The sequence below is a fragment of the Gavialis gangeticus genome, unplaced genomic scaffold (assembly GCF_001723915.1).
Source record: "Gavialis gangeticus isolate Ggan-Ray unplaced genomic scaffold, GavGan_comp1, whole genome shotgun sequence".
Taxonomy (NCBI): Eukaryota; Metazoa; Chordata; order Crocodylia; family Gavialidae; genus Gavialis; species Gavialis gangeticus.
In genome coordinates this window covers 4,697,917-4,719,378 of record NW_017729013.1, presented here as the reverse complement: position 1 = coordinate 4,719,378, position 21,462 = coordinate 4,697,917, and the positions used below count along the sequence as shown (strand labels likewise).

The window sequence follows — 21,462 nt, the reverse complement described above, 5'->3', positions numbered from 1 at the left end:
ACTGTAAGCACAGAGACTTGATTCCCTACCGCAGCACCGAGCAGGGATGGCCAATGCAGGTCCTCACCCAATTTTGGCTTGACAAATCCGTTCGTTATCCCGAGGTTGTCAGCAGCCACCGTCTCCCCATTCACTACCCTGAGGATGGTGAACTCGGTGGCCAACGTGTGCATCACGAAGGGCAGGTCTCGCTCGCGTACCTGAGAACGATGACAGAAATCACTTGGCACAACGCGCTCCCGACACAGCAGATGAGATCAGGGGGACGTTATGTGTTGTTAAGGGATGCCTGTCATTTAAGCTTGCAGTGACAGACGCCCAGGGGCAGTTACCACTTTGATGGGGGCTTGGTGAATAGTTTGATCGCCCCGGTCCAGTTACCAACCTGCCTGCCTCCAGCAGGCTTAGAGTCATCACAAAGACTCCAACAGTGAAACAAATGCATTTCAATCACCGCATGCCAGCAACGCAGCCCCACAAAACTCTGTTGGGGTACAAGCTGCTCTCATCACCTTGTTTCCTCTTACCAGGATGAAATCTGTCTGATAGGTGGAGAGCATAAACACTGAGATGTTTTGGTCAGCCAGCGGCGCTATGACTGACTTGGCAATCTTAGTCACACCGATGGGCTGGGAGCTAGAGAAACTTCCTCCTCCAGAAACCACGTTGAGGGCCAGCCAGGTAGCATCTGCCACGCTCAGGTGCTCTGACGACGGGAGCTCTGAAAAGAGACGAAGGAAAAAGTATAAGCGAGTCGCAGGGCCGGGGAACCCCGGAGCCACCTAGATCAGGACATGCAACGAAACCCCTGCATCACCGCAAGAGAGTTTTAATTCATGAACGGGTCTCAAGACTAGATGTACACTCAGCAACCTCTGTAATCCAAGAACATATGATTTCAAGATTTTGGTCAGGCTGTTACAGAAACAAGCGTGTGTGTGGCAGAAGGCAGTTTGCACCTGCCACTTTAAGGACTGAAGCCAAGCAGCCAGAGTAAGGCAGCCATTTTAGATTCAGGGCTGCCTATATAAGCAGGGCATTTTTGCTGCTGCTGGCAGGGGGCGGACAACATCATGTGGCTGTGAGGCTTTGTGAAACACATTCGAGGTAAGAGAGAAGCTGTAGGGGATGGTCAGGAGGCTCCTGGTCCTGGGCATGACCTGAAACTGCACCGTGCCAGGAGTGGGTGGCTTGGTGGGGCTCTCAGAGCATCGGGGCAAGAAGTGGGCGGCCTCCTGTTTAACTAACATCAATTAATTAATTATCATCAAGGCATGGCAGGTGAGAAGGTGGACGGTTAGCCCAGAAACAGGTAGGCGGGCCACAGGGAAATTGGACCCGAGAAGGCCCCCTGGTACAGTCTTGCTATGAAGTTCAGAGGCATTTTTATCATCATTTGCATTGTGGTGGCCTAAACCCAAGCCAGAGCCCACTGGGAACTGTACAAGCATATTTTAGAGGTGAGTCCCTACTCCAAATGCTAGCAAGGGGGTGTAGTGCAGAACAACACCACCTGTCTGTTGCTGCAAACCAGCCCTATTAAAAGTCTGCTCGATCCGATCCATCCCCCCTCCCCTCTGAATACTAAGAGGAGTTCCCGAGCTTCCCATCAGAATCACAGGCAGCAGGAAACGTGGTAGAAAGGATGATGAGGCCACTGCACTTTGAGAGGAGAACCCTTGTGGAAGGCTGCTCATCCAGGCACAGGCACAGCAAACACAACGGCATAGCAAAAACGAGATGGCAAGATCCAGCTACCCTCACAGAAAGTCAAATCATGCTGCACTGGCACTGACTTGCCCTGCATTGATTGCTTCCCTATAAGACTGTCCAGGGCAGGATCAAATCCTTATATCCAGACAACCGAGCGCCTGCCCAAGCACTGCAGACAGCCAGAATCACAAAGTGCACAGTATAAAGAAACCATCATTTTCAATCCTTTTGCTGCTGGCCAGGTCTTAGCAGCTCCTGTCTGACATTTAGCAATACGTGCCATGTTGCTCTCTCTATTTTCTTCATAGGAAGACCATATGACAGAACAGGTGTCTCCCCCTATATGTTTTCAACATGAAATTCAGAGTGGAAAGCAGAGAGCTTGCTCCTGTGGTATCACTCAAGGCTGGGAACCTGGACATATGAGCTCCATTCCCAACCTGTTAATGACAAGAGGTGACTGTGGGCAATTCCCCAAATCTGTCTGTGCCTTGACTACCCCTTCCATAAAGGAAGATAACTTCTATGTACCATCTTCATGGGAGGACATTAGCTTTGCTATGATATATTAAAGACCTTTGGGCCCCCCCATACGTTACATTTATGCCACAACTAATTTAAGGTGCAAAAACATGGCAAACCTGCCATAAAAATGTTCCATATATAATGTAGAACATTTTTACAGCTGGTTTGTTTGGTGCCTTAAATTGAACATGTGGCATGTCTGGGGCTGTCCCAGGGTCGGTGTCAACATTCGGCTGGTTGTCAGCACCAGCCCCCAGGGCAGCCCCAATTCTCCAAATGGGCCCAGGGCTGCCAAGTAGACCACTGGCAAGGGGAGCCAAGGAGCTCCTCTTTCACGTACTCTCTGTACCCAGATTCCCCCAGCACCTCACAGCTCCCTCGGCTGTCGGGCATAGGGGTCAGAAGCTCCCAGCAGAGGGAACTGAAGAGCTTCCCCTGCTGGTGACTTTAAACCCCATGCCTGCTCCACACGCGTGGTTGTTGATGATTGTTGGGATCCAGGTCAGATCTCACGGCGCACTTAAATGAAAGTGTGCAGGGGCCTTTGTGATCTGTGGATAGACAGAAGAAGGAATGACCCTGCAAAGGATACAGACAGGGATGGTGCATTGGGAGGCCTCAGTGGGAAGCCCTGAACTTGCATTCCCAGATGACCTTTCCCTCAAGGGTGGCAGAGGCCGACGCACCATTTACATTTGCAATTACTGTAAAGTGTTTATTATGTGTGTTTAATTGGATTTAACCAACCCTGTGAAGCATGCCTATGGCCATTTTGTTTGCTTAAGTAACCAGTGTCTCGTAATTCAATTAACATTAAAAAAAAGGAGAGAGAGAGAGATGTGTATGGAAAGTGACTAAATTACCACTTCTGGACACTGTTTCCATTAGGCAGCCAGATGGAAAAGTACAAACCAAATTTTAATGAAACAAACACAGACTGGAGGCTCAACAATTCTATCTAAATAGCATCAAGTAAGCTGCGTGGGAAGGTGCCTTGCCCAGGGAGCTGTAAAATGCGCTAAGTACAAAGGATGCTGGAGACACCAAACGTAACGTTAACGCAGGCTCAACGAGGCAGAATAAGCAAATAAATAAAAGGCAAAAGAAGGTTGTGCTTGTGTTCCACCAGCAACCCGCCAACGGGAAGTCGGCAAACAACCAGGCCTATCCTTGTATCTCCCATCACAGGAGTGGGGATGGATGGAGAAACCAAACTGGTGCCCCCTACCCTCCAGGTGGAATGGCCCAACCAAACCTTTTTTTCCTAGAGAAAGGTAGAGCTCTAGGAGCCTTACACGTTCGGATGAAAAAAGCATTTTTGAAGCCTCTAAGCTTGCAAAAATAGCAGGGAAACCCCACGATAATAAGAGACTTGGATTTCCCATGCCCAACTAAGGGAACAGCCACTCCCGCTGCTCCCAAACAGACCAAGGACTTGCAGAGATGTTAGAAAGTTGGGGTTCGGCTCCTTTTCTTTTAAAATGAAGCTTATGATATTGTTTTTTTTTTAGTTCAAATCTTGGGTCAAGGTCTTCAGAGTATAGTATTTTACAGGACACTCTCCCAGGGCGGAGCTCTGCCTTTCCATTCAGCTGCCCATGTCCCTCACGTGGGGTGAACCGATATTGTGTATGCTACACAGTCACCACGGCCAGCAGGGACCGGCCACCGAATTCGTGCCATGGCTTTGATTCATGTTAAGCGTATGGGTGTAGAAATTAACAGGTTCACAAGGGCCACACAGGCCTGAGCAAGAACATTTAAGCTCCAGCGTGATGTCACGGGCCTCTGGCTTCCTTGGAAGAAGTAGCTATTGGGTACCACGGGGCTCAAAATGAAAGGCAAAACTTGATAAGTTCTTAACTGAGAGCCTCCCTGGATTTTCTGACATCTACAACAGATAGATTCAACACCATAGGCAACTGCATCGCTAGGAAAAATGTGCTTAGAGGAGCAACCGGATAAACCAAGTCAAGCAATGAGCCAACTCTGGCAGACTAGCTTGGATTCATTTGCTTCAACACACCTCTTCAGAAACAGAAAATACTCTTCCAAGATTTATCTGTAATCACCTCAGACGATTCTTAGACAAAACTGAATTTACAACTCTTGCTCAAGAGTACAAGTGACAATGAGGAGCGGGACAATACGGTCTTGCAGTTTCCAGTCCAGACAGGGAGATGAGATGCTGGCTCACCGGATGCTCAGAAAACATCTGGATCATGCTCTAGTTCCAGCAACAGCACTGGAATCCCTGCAAAATGGTGTGAGAAAATGAACAAATGTCATAGCCACTTTTTCCTGTACTCATTTCAACTTTGCTCAAGCCATCTAGAAAAGGGTTACAATGACGGGTCCATAAGAGTAGCTGGCAAATGAGTAGCTTCATAGTGGAGATAGGCAGCGTTTGCCTACACAGATAACTGGATCAGTGCTGCATCAAGTGTCGCCAAATAGGAAAATATGCCCTTTCTCGAGGAGGATAAATTGTGAGCTGGTTCACACAGAGGCAGTTTCAACCCTACTACAATCGGATACCTACTTGAGGACTCTAATTGCCTTCCTAGTGAAAATGGACATGTGTGACATTTGCTCTAGTTAATGAAAAGAAGCAAAGTTGTGTTTATTTTTGGATTGTTTCCTTGGGTTATTACACTCGTTCAGGGGTGAGCAATTATTTCGTCTGGAGGGCCACTTAATGAGTTTTGGGGACCTGTTGAGGGCCACATCTCACCTCTCCTCTTCTCTCCTGTCTCGTCTCATCTCGTCTCTCTCTCTCTCCCTTCCCTTCCCTCCCAACCCCTCCTCTCTGTGTGTGTCTCTCTCTCCCCTTCTCTCCCGAACCCGGATGGAGCTGTAGTTCACCCTGAAGCTCAGCTGTGGATCCAGATAAAGACTTGAAGCCTGATGCAGAACCTGCCGGCAGTGCCCACAGCTGATGCTGCCACCCACCCAGCATGGCACAAGCTCCTGGCTGGGTCCACAGCTGATGCTGCTGGCAGGTACTGGGTTGGGGCTCTGGGCGGGAGCTTCTGATGCTGCTGGGTGGAAGCAGTCCCACCTGCCTCCCCCCATCTAGCACCACATGACGGCTGGAGCTGCCAGCTCTCCACAGGCCAGATCCAATTAGTTGGTGGCCATTCACCCGTGGGCTGGACTGAATCTGTTGGCAGGCCGGAACTGGCCCACGGGCCGTATTTTGCACACCCCTGTACTAGCTCATCTCAGAGGTGCTTATTTTAATTCAGCGCACAGCTGTTTTTTCATTAGAGCAGTATATTGCAGGTAGCATGTTATTCATTGATTGAACGGCACTCACCATTAATCGACTGCTCAAGATTCTTCATCTTATGGTTTAATGTTCATTCGCAGGGCTGCCACCTCCAGAAATCATGAGAAATCATGTTTGCAAATAGTAAGAGTAATATTTCTTTCTTTTTATTTGCTTTCTGGCTTTTCAGCCTGCAGAGCACCCGTCTGACTTTTTCAGACTTCCCTCTGCCAACATAGTGGGACAGAGCTTTACTCTTTTCTTTTGTATGGGGAGCTAAAATTCATGTGCACCATCACTAAAAATTGCAAGATGCATTATAAAAAATCATGAGTTGTCAAGGCAGCATTTGTGCCGTCCCAAGTTTCATTTTTGAAGTGCAGCTGTTTTTCTTTTTTTAAAGTGATTGTTATAAACCGGTTCATGTTTTTCAAGGGAGCTTTTCACTGCTCTCCCATTTTCAATCCTGTCTCACAATGAAGCCAAGTGTTATTTTGGGCCAAAAGGCTGGTCCAAAGCCTGTGGGGTTGGGGCGCCACTGGAAGGACTGCACTGGATAGCAAAACTTGGTGAATTGATTAGGATGAGCAATAGGGGAAAACTGAATTGTGACTGTGATGTTAAGAAAGGGAGCACTCTGATTCTCCCCTTGCCTGGAAACGAAACAAAAGTGGATCTGATGGGGGTTTCTGTAGAGTAGTCAGACAACCAAAAAGACCTTGCTGCCTGGGTCGCTATACTAAGCCTTTCCAATTCAAGTAATGTGGCAGCTACACTGCATGATGCATGATGCGGCGTAGCAAAGACAGAACAGCGGGCAAGGACAAGCAATATCAACCCACCAGCAATGCTCCGCAGGGATTTCTGCAGGGCAGCAGCGCAACATCAGGGATTTTACAATTCAAATCATAACCTTTCAGAGGATGCAAATACCTTTCCTTTCTGCCCTTCTGAAACAATGACAAAAAAGCCTACTGGCCTCTTGCTTAGCAATTGTGGAGCAAAGGCATTGTTGTTGCCACACAAACTATAAACAAACACAGTAGGCAATGTCTAGGAATCGACTCGATGCAAAATGGTTGCTAGGCAGAAAAGTCCCTGGCTTCAGTTGGATTTGAGTACCATATTTAGCTCCTGCACTGAGCAACTTATCCGAACACAATAGCTCAAATGGATGAAAGCACTTAATTTAGCCTAGCGTTGGGAAACAAAGTGGTTTGTCCAAAGTTACAGTGTCCATGCATGAAGAAAGAAGGAGGGAATTAAACTCTCCCTACATGCTGCCCAACTAAAAATCGCCTAACGTCCCAAACCCAGTCCTGTCTGTCCTCAATTTCAGCATGAGCTCGTTCCGAGACAAGATTTTTCTGTTCCCCTGCTATGTGCCGGCTTTCACATGAACAGGCAGCTTCTGCAATTTTCTCCATTAAGGCTAAACACAAAAGCAATCTCCCTTTACGCTGCCTGTTTGGTCAGCTGTCACCCTCGCTTCTCTTCAAATGGCAGCAGAGGAGGCAGTGTGCGTCATAATCAATTCGGGCGTCCTTCAAGTGTGAGCCGTGAAGCTAAGGGTGTGAAGGGCCCTCTCACTGTTCGAGTAACACGGCCTTCCAAACTGCGTTTCTACGTGGCATTATGTACTCCGCTTGGATCTTGCAAACACCGAGATAAGGCCGAATAGCCATGTGCTGGTGGCACTTAGCAGGAAAGGAGTGATGCATCTCTCCTACTGGTTCGCTAGAAATCTTTAAAGTACTAAGAAGTCACCCTGACGAGCCCTGTTTGCAAATGAGATGCAGGTTTCTCAAGGGTCATGGTCAAATGTGCACTTCAATTGCTGCTCCGCTCCACTCTGTATCATTTAAAGTCATTCCTGGGGCTGCTTTAGTCGCGTCACACCACGCATGTATTTGGCACGAAGACTCGAACTTTAAATGTGCGTTCTTGTGCGTCTAGTACTTTCTTATATCAGCGCAACGAAAACTGATTGTTTCTTCCCAGCCTCCCTTTTCTTCCTCAAACAAGCTATGAAATCTGGAGTCTCAGTTATCGATCATAATAAGTATAGGTACTCCAATTAACAGAACATTGTTGTCAGTGCCGTAAGCAAGTGGGGTGACTGCCCCGGGTGATGAAGTTAAGGGGCGCCAACAGGCACTGCCCAGCTGGGCCAAGGCATAGGATGGAGCCACAAGTGCCTCGTTTGCCCGGGGGGGGAGGCAGAGGGATGGAGGGGGGCGGCTTGTGCTGTCACGTGCACTCCTGGCAGTGTAGGCATCCTGGATCTGTGTGTAGGGTGAGGGCTTGCCCCAGGCGCCAAACTTCCTTGCTACGGTACTGCTTGCTCTGTTCAGAAAGGCATGCTCTGAAAAGTACGCACGTGCCGTATTAGGGTTGCCGGTACCGTTTCAGTTCAGCTCCCGTGTGCCCATGCATTATGAAGCATTTGATCATTAAATTGAAGACTTTTTTTCCAGGGTGGACCTTGGCTAGGGCTGAATCGTATTTGGGAAGCAAAGGAGACTTGTCTTTATTGGAGGGTGCACATAGACTGAAGTGGGAAATTGCAGGAAAACAACAGAGAGTCTTCTGGTAACCAGAGCTGAATGTTACCCTGGGAAACTGGATTTGATCTCTGCCTCTACCAGAGAGATCCTCTGCCATGCTAGTCAAATCACTAAAACCCATCCAAATCTTTATAGATGATCCCTCATTGTTCACATCTCATTTTCTGGGTTCTGGCCTCAAGACCCTAAGATGTTCTAAGCACTTGGACGTGCAAGTGAAGTCAACAGGAGCTCTGCTTTGAACACACTAAGTCAGCGGTTCTCAACTTTTTAGACTCGAGGCACCTCTTCTTAGACTCAGGGTATCCCTCAAAAAAATGTCAGATCTTATTTTTCATTCATTTTGTGACACTGGAAAAATAAGAGCCATTCTTTTGTTGCAAAGAACTCAGGAAGACCGTACCAGGTATGCATGTTTTTGACATTGTGGATTCCTGTTTGAAATCTCTGGGTTTATCTGGTGGATCATGTGTAGGCGTTTGCACACCTAACAGTGCTAATATTGTGCAGCACCCCATGGCACCTGGTTGAGAAGTACTGCACTAAGTTGTAGAGAATACTAAATAGTCTAATATAGTCTCAAATCAGGCACCTACAGTTACTCAGTACTTCTGGCCTCAGTTCCCTTCAGACCTCCTTTGGAAAATATGGTATTTTTTGTTTTGTTCTCAAAATATATGCACTGTTTTGGCTGGATTTTTATTATTTTAAACACTCAGCCTAAGGAGATGTCCAACCTGGGGAATTTCAGCCCAAACAGTTAGTTTGGCAAACATATTTAACTAAATGCAGGGTCTCCTGGGAGTGAGTTCTGGACAACCTTAATAAGTGATGCTGCAGCTCTGCCTCTCATACAGGCTTTACTTGCCTCCTGACAGTTCCTCTTGTGGGACATGCATTTTCATTCGTATGGCACCAAGTTATTAGTGCAACATAATGGCTCTTAGTTGGAGGTTTTAGCAGCAACATCTCCTAATTCCACAAAGACCAACAGCTAGGATGGAGCATGAAACACATGATCATGGGTCTATAAAAGGGGAAGGTTAATTTTCTTTACAGTAAGGGATAACACGTAGGAGAAGCTTGTTAAGAATGATCCTTTCCCAAGCTGCTTGGTTGCATATTCTGGGTTGCATATTCTGGGTTTTTATGCTAAGAGGTATACAACGTATACCTCTTAGCATAAAAAGGTTCAGCTCCACATTACAGAAAACAACATCACTTACTTTTAACACTAGGTGTTCCCAGTACATTTTTCAAGTAAATGGTGTCTTGGACATACGCCCCAGTTGTTGTTCCACCGTTTTATATGCTCAGGATTAACTTAAACCTAAAAGGCTAGTTGAGGTCCTACATTAAAATGAATGAAGATACCAAGGGTAATTTTCTCATGCTTTACCAACAAGTTCAATTCAAACTGCTCCCCGCCTAATGACGAGTTTCAATTTCATACCATATGTGTGAATCCTACAAATTATATATGCCAGGAATTGCACTCAGTGACCGCGAGTTACCAAGTTCATCTGACTGCAAGACCCCTTATTATTCACAAAGGCTGGAGTTATTTGACACTTCACTTGAGAGAATCATACCCGCGCCATCAATCCCACCTTTCCTTTATGAAACCTGGAAGACTTAAAAGAACTTTTTTCTGAGGCTACCTCGCTCGCTCAAGCAACGCTTGGCCAGTCCGAGAGAAGCATTTTGGAACAAATGTTACCAAGCGGCTTAATGAAAAGTTTTAAGCCACCGAAAGGGTTGTTGGAAGAGCTGTGCTGACACGCTGACTAGCCCTAAAAGCACCCCTGGAGACAGGAAAGGACTTGGTCATCTTCCCATGACAATTTTTAGCTATCCAAGCAACTAAAACACTTCTGTGATACCTTTGGACAAATAAAACCAAAACACCTTTCACTGAATGAACAACCTTTTCTCAACCAGCTCTACCGACTGTAGCAGAAGCTACAACCTCTTATGCCGGAGCTGAGGTCAACCAGAGGTATCTAGAGAGGTGTTAATAAAAGGCTCGATATGGTGTGTGCTTGATGTATCTCACTCTCTGTGGGAGGGTGAATCTCAGCTTTCCGAAGAAGGTTGGTAACAGAAGCATTATGTCTAGAGACCTAACAGGAGGAGGTTGCCCTTCCCTTGACCGTTTCTGCTACGGATGAAATTCTTCTGTTTGGTGCAAAGTTGCCCATGTCTAAGGGGAGCACAGCTCCCCTCTCTGCTGCTTGCTTCCTTTTGGCCTATCCGGGAAGACGCAGCCTCCATCTTTCAGCAGACTCTCAGCAGAGGTTCCCATTTCCTAGTCATCTGTTTAAATCGGGGACGGGCAATTATTTTGTGCGGAGGGCCGCTTACTGAGTTTTGGCAAGCCATTGAGGGCCACATGACAGGCAGCCAGGGGCAGATCAATATTAATTTTCTAAATTTTTTAGGGGCCCCGCGGGCCGGATAGAATAGTCTGGCAGGCTGCATCTGGCCCGCGGGCCACATTTTGCCCACCCCTGGTTTAAATGAATACACAGGGCATGGACTGGTTTCCCCACCGAAGGCTCTGCTAATTGGGTGATCAGAGGATGCAAAAAGTATGATGTATGTACACTGGCTGGGCAGGGGCTTCTTAAAAGGTGTCTCGCTGCTCAGCACATCTTCAGTAACATTTGTACAGAGCAGGGGTGACACCATGTGGCCGCTTGATTTATTTGTGTCTCCGGAGTCGCCTGTTTGTCCCAATCCCTGTTTCCCAATTAGGGGTGTTGACTGGAATTTGGGCTGGTTCCAGCAATCCAATGAGTCTGGCACAGCTCTGGGACTGGAGAGACAAACCAGAGACTTTGACCCGGTCTAAACTATTCGGCTCTATGAAAAACACATTAACTGAACATACCAAGAAGTATTCTCCTGATGAGGACCTAGATGGGGGCAGCTGTATACCCTGGACACTATTACTGCAGCATCCAAAAGCACGGCATAGACAGCAGCCAGCAAAGGCTGTCCATACCTTTCTCAGACTAAGGGGTGAGGTTAGGATCACTCTCATATCCATATCTAGTGCCATCTCCCTGCCCACAAAACAGAGTACAAATACTAGGAGTTGCCTTTTTTGGAAAGTTACATCTTTATTTCAGCGGTCCTCGAGTTTGCACCCTTTTAAAATGACCATAGGCAAGGTAACAGAAACAATCATAAACCCTTCCAATGCCAAAACTGAGCTAAGATCAGCAAGCACCCTCTTTTACAAATGAACTTTCAACTTATTGAGCACAAACTCCACTGGTCGGGGACCTTCTTATAAAAGTGAATGATAAAGGCCCTGCAGGCTGTTACAGACCCGCCTAGTGACTTTTAATGCTGTTGACCACTGGACCAGCGCAGGCACGGGTGGTAGTAGATGGGTATCCACTTAAGAGTGCAAGCTTCTTGAAGCAGTAAAAGACACCATCTGCAACCAGATAGGGTGCACAATCTAATCCACCATCTGCCTTAAAATAGGAGGAAGGTTGTGGCAGCAATATCTCACGGAGCCGTGCTGAATTCTGCAACTGACTTCCACCCCTTGACAGGCAAGAGCCTGGATTTGGTGACTGTCAGGCCATGCTACAAAAAGCACATGTTCTTTCCGGTTTTTACAGGGAACAGAACTGCTGCGAACAAAAGGTGAGTATGGCTTGGCCTGAAAAAGGAACAAATGAAGAGCTTTGGATGAAAGCGGGCATACGAACTATGGCTGAAGAAATAAAAGATGGCTGGGCTATATATATAGACTGAAGGATGCTGCCTTAGCAAACGTAACTTTAAGGTGGAATCCAACATGGAAAAGAAAAAAAAAAAAGCAAGACCCAAGAAAACATGGAAAATACAAAATATAGAAAGAAGGGAAAGGAAGAGGCTCCAGCTCCATCGTATCAGCCCCTAACTGTGTCCGATGAAATGCTCTTGTCCAGACTTTCTTCACTTCAGGTGTGAACAGGATGGGCACAGCATAAGATAGTAGAATTTGGTGCAGATTTTGGGGACGCATAGAGTTGTTTTTAAATATGCAATGGATGGATCACTCCCTCTCCTTAAGCTGCATGATACAACTTCATGAATTTGAAAAACAAGAAAAAGGTAAAAAATAGGGGTGCACCAATAAAGAATTTTTTGGCCGATACCAGTGGGTGATTTTTAACCAGCCATATCTGCTGTTACTGATCTGACTGCCAATATGCAGCCTGGCAGCTTGGAGAGCAGTGTCTGGCAGATAAGTCTGTGGGGGGTAAGGGGTGTGGGGGGCAGACAGAGATGACCATGGTGAGGGAGGGAGTGGGGCAGGAGTAGGGGCAGGTGCTGCCCAGCAGGGGCAGGGCGGGATGAGGGCAGGCTGCCCGTGGCATCCTCTTCCCGGTGGCTGGGCCAGGGCTGCGCTGGGAGACAGGGCTATGGGGTAGGCTACAGCCACCCCAAAATTTGCTGTAGCTCCCCTGTGGCCACCCTCCCCATGCTGCTGCTGCTCACCCCACCCCCGCCCGCCCTGAGTGCAGCCCCTCTGCCAGGAAGAGCCCAGCACAGCCCCCAGCCCCAAGCATGAAGCCTGCCCTTGTCCCGTGCACAAATCCAGGGGTGGGGCACATGCCTCCCCCGGGGTGCATGCAACAGTGGGAGCCACCCCCCTCCCTGTCCCCCATGGCCCTGGACAAGCTGCCCACGGCTCCATCTGGCACCCCTCCCTGCCCCAGCCCTACTTTCTCCCTCACTGTGGGGGGCTGCGATCTGCACCCCCCACCGACGCCCCCCACAGACTTATTGGCTGGATGCTGCTCTCCAAGCTGCCAGGCTGCACTCCTGGCTGCGCACACGTTGTGGCCGTGCACATGCACATGGCATTTATCAGCCAACAAAAAGCCGATTGCTGATTATGTCAATTTTCCTTTTATCAGTGCTTGATACGATATGGACCGATGTATTGGTGCACCTCTAGTATAAAGGCACTTGCTCACCTAGACTGCAGGTCTTCAGCATTCGTGTCAAGGGCACTATGGGTGGCTTTGGCAGCAGTAGCATGCTTCCTAGGCTTTGCTGATGCTCCTTTTGCTGCTTTTTAATGATAATCTATATTTTTAGTGTAGGGCAGGTGCATTTCAGTAGCAGGGATGAAAAGGTGCCCATTTTTAAAGAACACATACAATAGGGGAGAGAGAGCCAACGTGGCAAGCAATTACCTGAACAATGGTCATATTTATCCATGCAGAAAGGGCTGGATCCTGTTTCAGGGAGGAGACCACACAAAATGGGCGCTTCCACTGGAACATTTAGAAACTTCACTACAGATATCCTTGCGGTATCCTCTGTTCATCTCTGAAATGCTGCTGGGACTTATGGTTACTCACCGAAATAAGACAAATACCAAGCACTTGCATTGCTCAAGTCACAGCAGCATTGAACACGGGGCCAGGAGACATCCCTCCCTAACCACAGATGTCTGAGCTTCTGCACGGCATGCTGGAAGTGGGAACATTGCCGGGTCAGGACTATATTACATGCACATACACAGACCAGGTTTCTATGTTACCCTTGAAACCACAGCATGTCTGCAGCTCCTGCAGCCACGCTGCCTCTTGCTATCTTCTGCTACAACCCTGCAGGCAGGGCATTAAATTGGGACCCTACGTTGTATTCCCGGTTCTGCTCCGGATCACCTCGGACAAGTCACTTCATCTCTCCATCCCAACATGTCCCTACCAACTGTTGGCTGGCTCATCTATTTACTTCATAAGGACACAAAAGTAGGGGCTGCCCCCTGCCCTGTTGTACATACAACAGTGAGCCTGGTGAAGCACCAATCTCAGTAGGGACCATCAGGTGATTTGGCAATACCACTAGTATTAGCAGCAGCAATGCAGTAGACAGAGCAGACGTCGGGTTAGCCATCTGGGCAAGTAACACTGCAAGAGACCACTCTCCAATTCTGATGTCTCCTTTCCATCTGGCTTCTAAAAAGTGACAGACAGGGGCGACAGACAGAATTAGCTGAGCTGCAGCCTGCTAATCCAGGACTCGGCCTCCATTATGGTGAGGGTCCCCATGCCCTTCCTTTCACCTCAAAGGCAGAAAAACAGCAGCAGCTGCAGAAGTGCGCGCGTGTGTGTGTGTGTGTGATACTCCTCTTCAATCTAAAACCAAAGTAAATGGCTCCTGGAGTCAACATCTGGAGTGCAGCTGGCTCCCCTCTCATTAAGGAAAAGCCAGCATCTCCCAGAGGGAAGAGTCCATTTGCAACGTGAATAAGCTCCTCTCACGAGGAAGGTCTCTCCACCCATGTCAGGCAAGATGCATTCTTTCTCCAGTCTCCAAGTCTTCCCTCCAACCCCTGCCCCAACTCCCGCATTTTAAACCTCAGGAGGAAAACTGCAGACATCCTTTTGATCTCCTGATGGAGGCTGGGACCCCCCAAACTGTAGTGCTATTTAACCCTCTGTGCTGATGGCTTTGTTCCCCCACAGACCTACAACCAGAGACTAATAGCAGTATCTGGGATAATTGATTTAACAGGTTTCCATGCACAGAGAGTGTCACATGGCCACGTTGCTCACACAGCGAGGCCCAGCAAATGTGCAAGTCTTCAAAAATCCCTGCAGGAGCAAGTCCCACCCTAGCAGTGATTTGAAGCAGATGTGATGAGTGGACCACGGATGCATCAAGCAGGGTATACCTCACACTCCCTAGAGCTCCTGCACATTCAAACCGCAGTTGGTATAAATGGCCTGAGTTACGCATGATTTTTATTCTTTTCTGGAGGTTATCCTGCTTAGCAACTTCCTCCATAAATACGTGCTTACGTACAATACCACGTCACCAATTTGCATGTGTTGATGATGCCTACTGTTATTTAAGGTAGTGTTGAAATGATGTTGAAACAAAGATGGTCCAGAAAACATGACAGGCAAGAGCATTTGTGAGTGATATCTTTTATTGGACCAATGCATGGTTGGGATAGGTTTAGACCAGTGATTCTTAACCAGGGTGCCATGAGATCCTTTCAAGGGTGTTACAGGGTGCTACACAACGTTAGCACTGTTTAGCACAAGATAAACCCAGAGATTTCAAACAGGACTTCATCGTGCTAAAACCGTTCTGACCTGTTGTGGTCTTTCTAAGCTTTTTGCCACAGAAGAATTACTTAATTTTTTTTTGTAATTAAAAAAAGGAGCGAAAACTAAGAGTTGGCACTTTCCCAGGGGTGTCTCGAGTCTAGCAAGATTGAGAACCACTAATTTGTACCACAGACACCAACTTTTATTTTTGCTGGGGGGGGACTTAAGATGATGTCCCCCACAGTGGTATGGCTGGAGCAGAGCCAAGCAGAGCCTGGGGGGGGAGGGGGGCAGATGTGGGCTGCTCTCTGCAGGCTCAGGGCTCCCTGCCCTGCTGCCTTTTCCATGGGAGCTCTGGACCAGCCATGCTGCCATGGGCGGGGGGGGCCCTGCCTGCCTGGCTGCGGTGGGGGGCACAACTCTACACTGCCACCCCCACTGCCGCTGGACAGGCAGGGGGCACATTGCCATGGTGATGTGGCTGGCGCAGGGCTTCTAGGGGGAGGGCAGCAGGGTGGGGAGCCCCGAGGCTGAAGTGGGCAGCTTGCATCTGCCCCCACCCTATGCACAAATCTGGGGGGGCACATGCCCCCCCCCCATGCTCCCCACCCCCGGAGTGCGCACAGCAGTAAGGAGCCACCCCTCTTCCCCCTGGACGAGTTGTCTGTGGCTCTATGTCGCTCCCCCTAGTGCCCCCAGGCCCAGCCCCTGCCCCACTCCCTCCCTCACTGTGGGGCCTCAATCTGTCACCCCCTCCCATAGACTCACCTACAGGCAGCTGGGGAAGCTGCTCTCCACCGCTGCCTTGGGCTTTACTCCTGGCTGCGTGCATATGTGCGTGTGCACACGTGCACATGGTGCTCCTTGCGTGTGCACACGTGCACACGGTGCTCCCTACAGCCCCTTGCAGGCTGGAACTCTGCCAGTGTGCAAGGGGAAACCCGCCATTTCCCACGTTTTTCCACAGTGAACGGAAAACATGGATCCCTGCACGATACCGGGAACACAGGACAAACGTTGTCCCCGAATCATACAGCTCGGGACCAGGATCTGATGTTTCCATTTTGAGACTGTCCCATCCAATTAGGGTGACCCTATCCTCTTCCCAAAGGGGGCCTGGTACTTGCCTATGTTTTAAACAAGCTTTTGGTACGTCGTACTCTTCCTCCAGTCTCTGGGAGAAAAGCAGGCACAGCAGAGCTAAAAAAAACAGTTGGAGCAAAGGCTCGTGTAAAAATCCATATGTAAACAGAAGGGGATATAAGAGAAAGTATCAGGTAACCAAAAGGCAAGCGAGTTGTAGCAAAAACTTAATGAGTGGAGAGCAGGATCATGCATGGAGGGTTGTTATCACCTGTAAAGTAGCAAGCCCCGACTCCCGGTCAGGTACTTCAGCCACTAGACAACACCCGCTCTCTGCCTTCAGTTATAACAGCATGTGCTTGAAAGCTAGGATCAAAAGTGCATTTTCCTCCTTGTGTTTCAGCCATTCACAACAAGGCACTGCAGCTAATTTTCCACACAAATCTCATTCCCCGGCACCTATGGTTTCAATTCTCGCTCCAAATGCTCTGAGCTCCCCCGAGCCCTCTCATCTCAGCCTTGTCTGAAGCAGGGTCAGTTTGCTTTCTGGAGCAATCCCCGGGATGCTAGCAACAGCATCTGCAGGGATCACATCTGGGCCTAGAAACGTGACCCTACACTATTTAAGTTTAAGGATGAGGTCCACTGGCTTGAAGACATCTATTAAACAAAGATCCACGCTAGGCCGACATGCTCTCCAAGGCAAGTATACGCCTTTTGAATTTCCAAAGTCTCAGCAGTTAACTCCCTGTACGCAACTTTGCACGTATAAAATGCCAGGCGCTGTCAGACATTTCTACCACTGTCTTCTGTAACCCTACCTACGGGAGGGCTAGTGACAAGGTGGTTACAACTCCAGCCCAAAACGAGGCACAGATATCAGCCCTGAAGTGCGATGCTCCAGGCAAAAGCCTATTTATTTGTGACACTTCATACTACAACTTCCAAGCAGATCATTGTCTTTAACAGATCTATCTTCACAGCAAGTCATCATCATGCTATAGACAGAAATAGAGACAAATACAGAGAGTTGAAGGGACTTCACATAGGAGCAAGAAATATTAACCAGGCACCCCTAGTCCAGGCCAGTACCCTAACTACTAGGCCATCCTTCTGTTCTGTGGAGCGTGAGCACATGCCCAATGGGCTACAGTCACTACCACAGTAGCCACCTGGGGGTGAAATTACACACTACACTTAGACCATACTAGAAAAGGGGAATGTTAAACCGTGTTAAAGTTAGAACAGGATATACCGCATTAAGAGTTAATACCGTTTCTTCTCTGCACAGCTCTGACTTGTCATTAGACAGCTGGGGAACTAGGAACATGGCTAGGACCCAAGATACCTGGGCTCTTTCCCAGATGCTGGGAGTGCTGCATCCTGGGATGCTGGATGACTGCAAATAATGCTTTTATATCCATGGAGCAGAATGAAGTTACCCGAACATAAGCTAGGGGGTACGGCCCAGAGCTAACCCTCACCGGAAGTGACACAACTTAGAGACGTTCAGGGGGCACTTAGCAGAGTTAACCAACTTTAACTAGCAGATATGTTTGCATTTTAAGTGCCCGTAATATGGTCTAAGTGTAATGTGTAACTTTTCCCTGGGATCCCAGAGGGCACCGTGGCTCACTCATGGTAACAGGACTGAAAAGGAAAGAATTTGTGAACTTTATGGTGGACCGAAAACTTAATAGCAGAGGGCAGGAAAGGCAGGAGAAAGAGAAACAGATGTGCCTGAGGTTTAACTTCCCAATTTTCTTGATGAATAAAAGCCAAAAAAGGCAAATCTGGGAACAACAACAAGACAAAAACTCGACTGCCCCCGTGCAGTTTTTTGCGTTTGCCCTTCCCTTACTGCGTCTGAACGCCCTACAGCTGCTCCCCGCCAAAGATCTCCAAGCCCTTCGAGCAGACATGACACAAATTCTGCACGCTGATGGCTTACGCATCTCACACACAGGGAAAACAAAAGCCCGAGACTCAAACCGAGTAGGCACATGAGAGCCACATTTAACTTAACCAAAAGTGCACAGCTCCTCTCTTTCAGCATTCACCTGCTCCTGCCATGGACGGTATGCAGACAGGATGAACGAACAGTTCGATCAGATTGAGCACTGGAGTCCTAACCCTGGATTTGGGCAGTTGTGCAAACCATCCACAGGGAAGCCACAAGTGGCATGAAATCCCCTGATGCCACGTGCAGTCACAACTCCGAAGAGAGGTGTAGCTGGGCAGCTCTGTGCCAGCTGGTGCACTGTTGACGGCATTGCGTGGTCAGCTACCCCAGCAATGGTGGCTTCTTTTGTGCTCACTCTCTATCCCCAAAGGCAGTGTCTGAGGCTGTTGCCCTGGTTGCTGCCCCCTCTTACATGGATACTGGCTCCCTGGGAAAGTTCAGAGCTGTCCAAGTGCAGCTGGGCCGAGCTGCGTGTTTGCAGAGAAATGCAAATTTCCTCGGTGTTTACAGTACATTTGGCACAGCCCACCTGTTTGGACTGTGCTTCCACCCCGGCTTTGGGCTCGTCTCAAACCACAGCCTCAGGCGAAGCTTGCAGCATATAACATAGCTTGTTGTTAGGGATCCGGGTTTTCCGTTCACCACACGTGGATTTTCTCATTTTAAGGAGAAAAACACAGGAAATGGAAACGGTGGGTTTCCCTTTGCAGCCTGGCAGGGTTTGGACTTGGGCTGGGGCTGTTGCCCAGCTCATATGGAGGGCAGGGGGGAGCCGCTTCCCCACTGCTGTGCGCACGCCCGGAGGGAGACTCGGGGGGCACATGCCCCCCCGATTTGTGCGCGGGGCAGCTACCCACTGTGGGCTCAGGCTCCCTGCCCTGCTGCCCCTCTCTCTGGGCCCTCCACGGCCCAGCAGGCAGGACCCATCATGGTAGGGCAGAGCGGGGTGGGGAGCCACTGGTGGGAGCCCTGTGCTGCCATGGTGAGGCATCCCCTGCCCGTCTGGCAGAAGCAGGAGCGGTGGCACGGTGGGCACCTCACCATGGCATCACAGGGCTCACGGTGGTGATGTCCAGCCCCATGCCATGCCAGGTCCCTTCCACTGGGCCACACTGGCCTCAGGGCAGCAGGACGGGGAACCGTAAGCCTGCACCCACCCTGCACACAAATCTGGTGGGCATGTGGCCCCCATGTCCCACCGCAGGAGTGCATGCAGTGGCAAGGAGCCAGCCTCCCCTGCCTGAGCCTGCCGTGGGCAGCCCACGCCACCAACCCAACGGGCTCCACTGTGGCCGTGCCGCTCGCAGGGTAGGGAGTCAGGCTCTGCGCTCTGCTCCGCCACAGCAGATGCTGCCTCCCACAGGTGCTGCTGCGGGGGGCAGGGGGCTGTTGACCCGGGTCCCTGGCCTATAGCCCTGGCACCTGGCAAAGCTGGAGGGGGCAGGGGGCTGTGGCTCAGGCGTGAGGGGCAATGGCAGGGGCAGGGCACTGGCATATCAGAGGTGCTCAGTGCCACTAAGCAGTGGCAGGGGGACAGCCAGAGCTGGCCCTGCATCTTAGGGAGCAAAGGGGCCATGATAAAAAACTCCATATCAAACACCAAAAGGTATGGGTATTTACAATTTATTCTATTATACGGATTGAGGCACTGGTAGGCTTCCAAATTTCTTTAAAGTTGTAAATATATCAATAAAACCTTGTGTTCAGCTGATACCTGCGTTTATAGCAGTGTTTAATTTCAATCATGGAAAAATGTGGATTTTGCGGGTTTTAATCAGAGAACGTGTGGTTTTCAAACAGAGAAGACCAGGATCCCTTCTGCTCATTGAGGCCAGGCTGACTTCTCAGCCGCCACAGAGGAACTGCATTTTTGGATGAACTGGTTCGGTGTCAGGTCTGAATCACGGGAAGTACAGCTGCTCCCTTTCTCACATTGCAAGTTATGTCTGGGCCCACAGAAACGGTGGAGGCAATGGGACCAAATGAGAAGCACCTTGTTTAAAATTCAGGCGAGCGTCTGATACGCAGCGAGACTGGCAGGCAAAATTCTGCAAAGCAAATGCATTTAAGTAGAAATTTTCAAGGTCTCCAAGTGCTGACGTCCTTTCTCTAAATGTCCCCGTTTCCCTGCCTCCCCAACCAATTTCAACTAGCGGTAATATCAGAGGAGACACTTTGCAATAAGCCTTGGTCATAAAAATGTATCCTCGGGACCTGGCGTTCATATATTTGTCCTTATTTTTCATGACACAATACACTGTTGTAAAGAGTTTAAGATGCTGGTTAGCATTATACAGGCCATCTTTCTTACTAAGGCCTCTGAAGAACCAATTCATGCTTTATTGAAACTCTGCAAGTAATCCTTTGCCCTTCTTTAGCACTGCCCCAAGTATTAGGCATTTAAGTCTAAAAAAACATGCGAAGAAGGCAAATTATCCTGTTTTATTGATGGGTAAGCTCAAGCATGATGAGATTAAGGGCATACTTTTTAAAAAGTGTCCAAGGCACTAAGACTCTTAAGCATATGGAACTGGGAAGTGCTTAGGTCCCTTCTGAATATGGGGCTTGAGTACATCTGTGCAGCAGTCACTGCTTTCACTCCCACACTTAAGCTAGCGTTGTTTGTGCTGGTGCAGCAGCCGCGAGCAGTCTTGCTACAGCAACGTGGAACCCATCGTAGGCTGCAGAATCCTCTTGGGAAGCTGGGTGAGCAGGCGGGTGCCATACTGCCATGGCTAGACAGCAACCAGTACCTCATCTGGCAGCTGCTTTAAGCTGTGACCGCTGTGGGGACACGCTCTTTAATGCCAGGTACTAAAGCACCCAAGCCCTGACTTCTGGTGCCCTGCTCAAACCCCATACTACAACTGCCCTTCTTTGCTGCTTGTATTCACAAGCAAACTTCCTTGCAAGGATGCAGACTTAGCCTTCAGAAGGACCTGGCTGATGCAGACACCTTTCTCGTCACTCGCAACAGATTGAGGAAGCCCGGAGAAGGGAGGCATCGTCTCAAAACTAATGTGATGCTAAATAAAACCGACGGCCTGATGAGACCCCTAGGACCTCGCACTCCTCTGCTATACGCGAGTTCTCTCCTGGACGCCCCCACCTAATACATAGGGTGTTAATGAGACGTGAAAATAAAAATTACAGAAATAAAATCAGGTGATGCAGGTTGGCTCCCTGCTCCAGATATTTAAAAGGAGTCATCGTGTTTAGGTTACAGACTCTGAGATGTACCTTTTTTTTTTTTTTTTTTTT

At 49.0% G+C, this 21,462-nt stretch overlaps 1 protein-coding gene across 1 annotated transcript in view; it reads right to left on the bottom strand.

Annotated features, from left to right (window-relative positions):
• The window catches only part of GATSL2 (GATS protein like 2), a 260,064-nt gene that overhangs the window by 27,574 nt on the left and 211,028 nt on the right, over positions 1 to 21,462 (bottom strand). Inside the window, exons 3-4 of the mRNA XM_019511388.1 lie at positions 528 to 721; positions 68 to 200 (exon numbers count right to left, since the gene is read on the bottom strand). Of these exons, the coding sequence (XP_019366933.1) occupies positions 68 to 200; positions 528 to 721 (327 nt within the window). The remainder of the gene's footprint in view (positions 1 to 67; positions 201 to 527; positions 722 to 21,462) is intronic.